Raw genomic sequence first — 8783 nt, forward strand, 5'->3', positions numbered from 1 at the left:
GTCTCTGAAAATCCGGGAGGCTGGGGTGTTTGAGGGTGAGGTGTCTGAATAACACTGCTGAGAACCGGGTTAGTAACTGTACTATAGAGCGGGTTGCTGGCAGCGGCTACGATCAGATGCTATACCAAACTTGGCGATCCGGGGGTGTCACAGACTGTACCAAAAAGCTGAGGGCTGGGGGGAGTATTAAATTACAGTACTTTTTCCGGAGAAATAACAAAACGGGAGGCTGATGGGTCAGAAATACGGGAGACTTCCGGAAAAAAACGGAAGTGTTGGCAGGTTTGCTTTATTGACACGGGGTCGCCACAGCGGAATGAACCGCAACCTTATCTAGCATATGTTTTACACAGCGGATGCCCTTCCAGCCGCAACCCAGTACTGGAAAACACCCATACACACTCATTAACACACACACTCATACACTACGGCCAATTTAGTCTATTCAATTCCCCTATAGCGCATGTGTTTGGACTGTGGGGGAAATCGGAGCACCCGGAGGAAACCCACACCAACACGGGGAGAACATGCAAACTCCACACAGAAATGCCAACTGGCCTAGCTGGGACTCGAACCAGCAACCTTCTTGCTGTGCTAACCACTGAGCCAGTTTACTTAATATAATAAGTTAAGTTGAATAATGATTGTATTTGTCATGACAAATTGACTTTACCATAACAACATAACTTGTCATAAACCTGTCATAAACATGGTTGCCATGAGGCCATTGTAATTGTGTCATGCGGAGATGACATTAAGATGTCTTCTACAAAACATAAGCCAATAAATTAAGGAAAAGTTTTTGACAAGTTGAGAGGCGTCATTTTACCAGCATTGATGTGAGAGCACGGCTACTAGTATAGTTGCTATATTGCAAGCAACATGAACAAAACGCCCTGTCAGCCCATTATTTGCAACCCAGGCTCATTCCGAAAATGTAGTCCCAAGGACGTTTCTGGAGACCGCGAATTATGTAGCCGGAGGTACGCATGGCTGCATTTCGTTTTTTAAGCGAACGCTGCGGGGCGGTATGACGCCGTTCCTTTTAGCGCTCACCGGCTGACCGCTTAACTTCGTGTGGAGGGCTTTCCCGCCGCAACCAGTTTGTCCGGTTAGCTCGTCCTGTGCGTCGGCGGACTCGAGACGCAGAAAGGATCTGACCATGAGGACAGGGTTCGAGTCCGGGAAAGAGCGGTTCCAGAAATCAGGTAAGACTAAAACAGAATCCAAGAAATAAAGTGAAGAGGTTCATAACAGGGTGAGAATGTGGTAAAATCCGAAAACGTCGTAAAAAAAAAAAAAACAGACGAGGGCTTTTCTTTTTCCAGGCGGCTTTTGTAAATCGTTGGTTGGGTTTAGGGCGGGCGGGTCGATCGGTAAAATTGGTTGGGTTCGGAAGGAGGAGGGTGGATCGGCCGACCGATTGGCTGGTCGCCCAGTTCATCATTCAGCTAGTCGGACAGACAGACGTTCGTTCGATAGCGGCCTCTGGTGGGTTCACGCAAGAAAAGCACGGGCGCGAATGGCACTCGCAGGAGACGTCCGAGAAGCCAAAAAGGCACACACAGCGGCCTCTCGCGGATTCGCGAAAACCAAAAACTGCAAAAATACGTACCTCCCGGGACGTATTTCGCGGTCTCCAAAAACGTCCTCGGGACTACGTTTTCGGAATGAGCCTGGGTTGATTATTTAAGTGTACTTTACTTTTTCTGGTGAGCATGTGTGGGTTATTCATAGATCAGTTTACGATATCATGAACTGAATGGAAGTGGAATATTCAACATTGGCTCATTCTAAAAACATAGCCCTTTATACATTTCTGGAGATCCTGAATTATGTAGCCAGAAGTACGTATGGCTGCATTCGTCTTTAAAAACGAACTCTATGAAACGACTATAAAACGATGCCGTTCCTTTTCACGCTCACCAGCTGACCGCTTACGTCTGTATGGACGGCTCTCCCACTGTTACCATTTTGTCCAGTGGCTCGCCATGTACATTGGCGCACTTGAGACGCAGAAAGGAGTTGACGGTGACGATGGGGTTCGAGTGCGGTTAGTAACGGTCCCAGAAAATGGATAAAACAAAAACAGAAGCCAAAAAGTAAAATAAACAAGTTAATAACAGGGTGAGAATGTGGTAAAATCTGAAAACGTGGTAAAAATCAGGCGAGGGCTTTTCTTTTTCTGGATTGCTTTTTAAAATTGTCGGTTGGGTTTAGGGTGGTGAGTGGGCGCTGGTCAATCGGTGCTTTTGAAAACACTGTCGGTTGGGTTTAAGAAAGGAGGAGGGTGGGTCAATCGATTGGTCAGTCGGTCGACAGCGGCCTCTGGTGGATTAATGTGAGAACAGCACTCGCGAGAGAAATTTGAGATCTAAAAAAGCATACGCAGAGGCCTCTGATGCATTTGCAAAAACAAAAACGTACATCCCGGGATGTATTTGCCGCTCTCCAGAAACGTATATAGTATATAAATGTATATTTTCAGAATGAGACTGTTGGGAATATTGAGCTATTTTGACCATGGTGCACAATACTCGCACAATATTGTTCAATACAGCAACAAACCGGCTTTTGCATGTGCAATTAAATGAATGGGTTTCATAGTGCAGTGCTTTCCACGTCCGGTGTGAAAGCCACTTCACATCATGCAGTTACTAAGGATTAGAGGAAAGTAAAAACTAACACAGTGAACATATTGTGGTAAATATTTTACCTTTTCGGCCATTTCAGCCGATTTTGGTGTATGAAAATGTGTTGCATCCCTACTTTGAAATCACTAAAAGGGACTTAAGCATATATTTGACTGCACTTTCAAGGTAAAATGAACACTATGAGGTATGATGCTAACAACTTTTGTTCATTGTCACACTAATGATATTTACACGCAGGGGCGTAGTGGACATTTTAAAAGTGAGGGGACGGCTGTATGAGATCATACGTTCATATAATTAATAATCACCCATTTCTAAATGGTCTGTCTCTAAAAGTGAGGGGGATGGGTCCCCCCGGTTGCTACGCCCCTGTTTACACGGACATATCAACAAATAAATATTAATTCCATTCAGTTTGTTTGCACAACTTAACAGTGTCTATGATTTGTAATCAATTTTGTTTACCTCACCTATCTGTCTCCATATGGACAACTTTTCTGTCGCGCTCAGCTTGCTTGGCAGCTCACATTGTACAGTGTTGTACTTGAGTCTGGTGAAGCAGAGTTCCACAAAAGAGATAAAAGCGATGTAAAATCAAGGTAAAATGACGGTCGCAGTGCACTTTTGCTTTTAAACACTATTGATTGTGTTTAGGGAAGGTTTTAGCTCAGTGGCTCACTTGATGATCTGTACCACTTTAACATAGAAGACGTGTAAAACGAGGATAATTAAATAATAATGCCAGAGACACACACACACACACACACACAGAGCCAGTATGGTCATACCAGAGCGCAGGCAAGACCACATGGGAGATACTAATAGTTTATTAATTATATTAAAATATAATATAATATATTAGTATAACATAATAGTGTATAATAGTATATAATTATAATAGTTTATTGCAATAATTAAAATATAATATAATGTATTACAATAATTAAAATATAATATAATGTATTACAATAATTAAAATATAATATAATGTAGTACAATAATTAAAATATAATATAATGTAGTACAATAATTAAAATATAATATAATGTAGTACAATAATTAAAATATAATATAATGTAGTACAATAATTAAAATATAATTTAATGTAGTACAATAATTAAAATATGGTTTTAATAACGGTTGATATATTTTATTTCATTTGATTAAAATCTAATTAATAATATTATAATATCTATTTTTTAATTAATATTACAATTAAGAATTAATTACAGGAATTAATAATAATTTAATTAAACTGATAAGAATATAAATACCGGCATTATTATTTAATTACCGGAATTATAATTTAATTACCGGAATTATTCATTTAATTAAACTGATAAGAATCTAATTACCGGAATTATTATTTTAATTAAACTGATAAGAATCTAATTACCGGAATTATTAAATGTATATTAAAAAAGGGGCGGGGCCTAAACCGGAAGTCCCGCCTAAAAGGGGCGTGGCCGTCATCAATCAAATATCTTGACACATGCCGCCCCATAAACCTCTCTCTAAGGATGTGTATCTGAAACATACAACAAAATATACAGTGTTGACAAAACATCTAGTGGATGTGTCATCTGAAACGTGCAACGAAACGTACCCAGAGTAATGTATTTCAAATCAATTTAGACAGAACTCGTTGGTAAAACTTTTCCAGTTTGTTAGGCTAATTGGATGCATTACTGAAAATGTAATGTAAATAAATGTGACTTGACTGGATCATGACTAACGCTCTTCTGAACCACCCCACAGTCATCACATGGAAAAGAGGAAGTGCAACACAGCCACCTGCGTGACTCAGAGATTAGCAGACTTTCTCATCAGGTCCAGCAACACCATCGGCACAGTCTACGCACCCACCAACGTAGGATCCAACACTTACGGAAAGAGAGACCTGCTGCAGTCGCCTGTTTATCTGCCGCTCTAGTTCACGGCGCAAAATGCAGAAGAATAAACAGAATATGTATGATACGTCTAAAAATGTGATCTTTTCCCCCGTGTGTAAATGGAAACCAGTGCCTTTTGGTGTAAACGGCTGTTTGCAGCATTTACATTTAGCGGTACTGTAAATCTTGCATGAAGATAAGGCTCACGTAGTGTGTTGCAACACATTATTAACATTATGGCATATGAATAAAATGTATAATACAAAAGTACATGAATACTGAAGAACTGATATGTTGTTTTGAGTTTTTTATAATAAAAGAAAAGCGATTTTGAAAAAAACACCTTTGCTTAATGTCTCAATGGTCAAATTTCAAAGCTATACAGTACAAAATTCATCTATATGTGTGTCTATCCTTCAGTATAATGATATTTAGCCCCTAGAAAAAACTGATGGACACTAATAAATGAGTGTTTTAAACAATCCAACGTTGCAAAAGAGATTTATTACAATTAAATACTGTTATTTGGAACTTTGCATTCATAAATCTATGATGAAAGACGAGAATTACACAAGAAATAACTGATCATAACATTAATTATAATATAATAATGTGTGAAACATTATGAGAATTATTTACGCAGAATTCTGTAGATCAGCAGTTTCTGAAATACTCAGACCAGCCCATCTGGCGCCAACAACCATGTCACGTTCAAAGTCCCTTAAATCCCCTTTCTTCCCCATTCTGATGCTCACTTTGAACTGCAGCAGATCGTCCTGACCATGTCTACATGCCTAAATGCGCTGAGTTGCTGCCATGTGATTGGCTAATTAGAAAGTTGCATTGACAAGCAGTTGGACAGGTGTACCTAATAAAGTGGCCGTTGGGTATATATATATATATATATATATATATATATATATATATATATATTCACACTGAATCTATTATTGCAAATTATATAATATCTCACAACACTACTATTTTATAATGTTCTTAATGAAATAAACCGATATGCACACACAGACATGCTCACACAAGTTAATGCACACAATGATCAAGTGCTTGTATAGGCTGATTACTGAAAGCTATTATATTCAGTCAATTTTTTGTACCATACTAGCTCATTATCGACCTCTGACCCATCTGATGATTCCCTGCGTCTCATGGGCTCTGCAGTACAAGCTGAAAAAAAAAGTATTATGCTGATTTTGCCTCAACAATGCTGTGTGAGATTATATATTTATAGAGGAGGGCTCTAGAGCAGTGGTCTCCAACCCTCAGGCTGCGCACCAGTACCGGTCCATGGATCAGTTGGTACCAGGAAACACAGGAAATCTTTAATTATTTCTATTTTATGTATTTTTTATTTTATTTATTATTATAACAAATGACCATATTCTCTTGGTATCTCGATTACATGAGTGCAAAAATGTAACCCACAAGCTAGCAAAATGAGTAAGAAAGAGACGTCTTTGGAAAGTTTCTTTGTGAAGGGGAACAGGTCCAGTGAAGGACCCACGGACTGCCAAGGAATGGATCCACAACCTTTTTGTCAACAAATCAGGTGAATCATGTGCATAAAGATCAACTGCGGGAGATTGTAAACGATGCGTTTACATGTCGCGTCTTTTCCACGCACAAGTTCGTTATTTCCAATTGAGGCACGTGGCGTATTGGAAGTGCTCACGCCTTCCAGGCACCCGCAGTTGAAAACACCTTCAGAATGCCCCAAACACACTGTGAGGGACGTGACAAGAACTGACTGATCAGCTTTATATTTTGTATGGAATATACACATTTCGGTAGACTAATTACTGATCAGCGATCGCTATATGGTGAATAAAACCCGCCTTCTAGTACATTATTCAATCAGCGATCGCTATATGGTGAATAAAGCCCGCCTTCTAGTACAGTAGCCAATCAGAGATCGCTATATGATGAATAAAGCCTGCCTTCTAGTACAGGAGCCAATCAGCGATCGCTATATGGTGAATAAAGCCCGCCTTTTAGTACAGGAGCCAATCAGCGATCGCTATATGGTGAATAAAGCCCACCTTCTAGTACAGTAGCCAATCACCGATCGATATATGGTGAATAAAACCCACCTTCTAGTACAGGAGCCAATCAGCGATCGCTATATGGTGAATAAAACCCGCCTTCTAGTACAGTAGCCAATCAGCGATCGCTATATGGTGAATAAAGCCCGCCTTCTAGTACAGTAGCCAATCACCGATCGCTATATGGTGAATAAAGCCCGCCTTCTAGTACAGTAGCCAATCAGAGATTGCTATATGGTGAATAAAGCCCGCCTTCTAGTACAGTAGCCAATCAGAGATCGCTATATGGTGAATAAAGCCCGCCTTCTAGTACAGGAGCCAATCAGCGATCGCTATATGGTGAATAAAGCCCGCCTTCTAGTACAGGAGCCAATCAGCGATCGATATATGGTGAATAAAGCCTGCCTTCTAGTACAGTAGCCAATCAGCGATCGCTACATGGAGAATAAAGCCCGCCTTCTAGTACAGTAGCTTATCAGCGATCGCTATATGGTGAATAAAAGCCGCCTTCTAGTACAGTAGCCAATCAGTGATCGATATAGGGTGAATAAAACCCGCCTTCTAGTACAGTAGCCAATCAACGATCACTATATGGTAAATAAAGCCCGCCTTCTAGTACAGTAGCCAATCAGTGATCGATATAGGGTGAATAAAACCCGCCTTCTAGTACAGTAGCCAATCAACGATCACTATATGGTAAATAAAACCCGCCTTCTAGTACAGTAGCCAATCAGCGATCACTATATGGTGAATAAAGCCCACCTTCTAGTACAGTAGCCAATCAGAGATTGCTATATGGTGAATAAAGCCCGCCTTCTAGTACAGTAGCCAATCAGCGATCGCTATATGGTGAATAAAGCCCGCCTTCTAGTACAGTAGCCAATCAGCGATCAATATAGGGTGAATAAAACCCGCCTTCTAGTACAGTAGCCAATCAGCGATATGGTGAATAAAGCCTGCCTTCTAGTACAGTAGCCAATCAGCGATCGCTATATGGTGAGTAAAGCCCGCCTTCTAGTACAGTAGCCAATCAGAGATTGCTATATGGTGACTAAAGCCCACCTTCTAGTACAGTAGCCAATCAGCGATCGCTATATGGTGAATAAAGCCCGCCTTCTAGTACAGTAGCCAATCAGCGATCAATATAGGGTGAATAAAACCCGCCTTCTAGTACAGTAGCCAATCAGCGATATGGTGAATAAAGCCTGCCTTCTAGTACAGTAGCCAATCAGAGATTGCTATATGGTGACTAAAGCCCACCTTCTAGTACAGGAGCCAATCAGTGATCGCTTTAGAATCACAATTCTTCAGGGGAGGGGCTTGGACCAGACGTGAGTTTCTGCAGATTTTGTGTGATACGAACAATTTAATTATTTTTCGTTTGTAAAGATATTTGTGTATTGCTTTACATCCTGTGTGTATTAAGCAGTGTGTAAGCGAGGTGCACAACTAATGCGTTTTGCGCTGGACTTTAGACCTCCTCTAAGCTGGTCTATTAAACAAACTATTTTAGTTCCTGAAAATAGCAACGCGCCAGCAATGCGCCTTAACACGCCTCCTTTATAGACCAGAACGCCTATGGGCACACACATGAGAGCAAATGCATTTGCTATTTAAACAACGTGGTGCAACACGTCAAAACTACACTTGCGTCAAGCTGAAACTAGCAAACAACAATTGCACCGCGTTGCGCCAGGTGTATGATAGGGCCCTTCATTTTGATGGTCAAGCTGAGTGTTAGACTGTCTGCTTAATATCTGCAGATACTGCTCCTTCAACAGACGCTTAACTGACTATAAGTAACTTTGCAAGTACATGTCAACTTACACTAACCCCAACCTAACAGTCTACTTATAATCTAATGAGAGTTAGACCCACGGCTCATTCATACTCTCCTCTCCAATCACCAGCACCTGTTCCTCATTAAGGACAATATAAAAGCCCACCTTCTCCTATCAGTCTTGGGCGGTATTGAAGTCAGATGGTTGTCTTCACATTTGCTCTTTCGTCTTCTCCCCTTCTTCAATGGATGTTCCTTATGAGTCTTTAATACTGATCAAGGGAAGTGATTATTCCTATCTGATGTTTACCATTAGATCTGCTATCACTCTGATGAACTGTGTGCTTGTATACTCATCAACGGATGACCATTGCATGCTTACTGATCCTTCTCACAG

The 8783-nt window shown here is 40.6% G+C and overlaps 1 protein-coding gene across 2 annotated transcripts in view; it reads left to right on the plus strand.

The window, feature by feature from the left end:
- Positions 1-4867, plus strand: part of LOC130222434 (islet amyloid polypeptide) — a 23302-nt gene extending 18435 nt beyond the window's left edge. For both annotated transcript variants that reach the window (XM_056455005.1, XM_056455006.1), the window contains exon 5: positions 4413-4867. In XM_056455005.1, coding sequence (XP_056310980.1) covers positions 4413-4587 — 175 coding nt within the window. In that variant the 3' untranslated portion in view covers positions 4588-4867. The remainder of the gene's footprint in view (positions 1-4412) is intronic.
- The last annotated feature ends 3916 nt before the right edge of the window (positions 4868-8783 follow it).

The sequence above is a fragment of the Danio aesculapii genome, chromosome 4, assembly GCF_903798145.1.
Source record: "Danio aesculapii chromosome 4, fDanAes4.1, whole genome shotgun sequence".
NCBI lineage: Eukaryota > Metazoa > Chordata > Actinopteri > Cypriniformes > Danionidae > Danio > Danio aesculapii.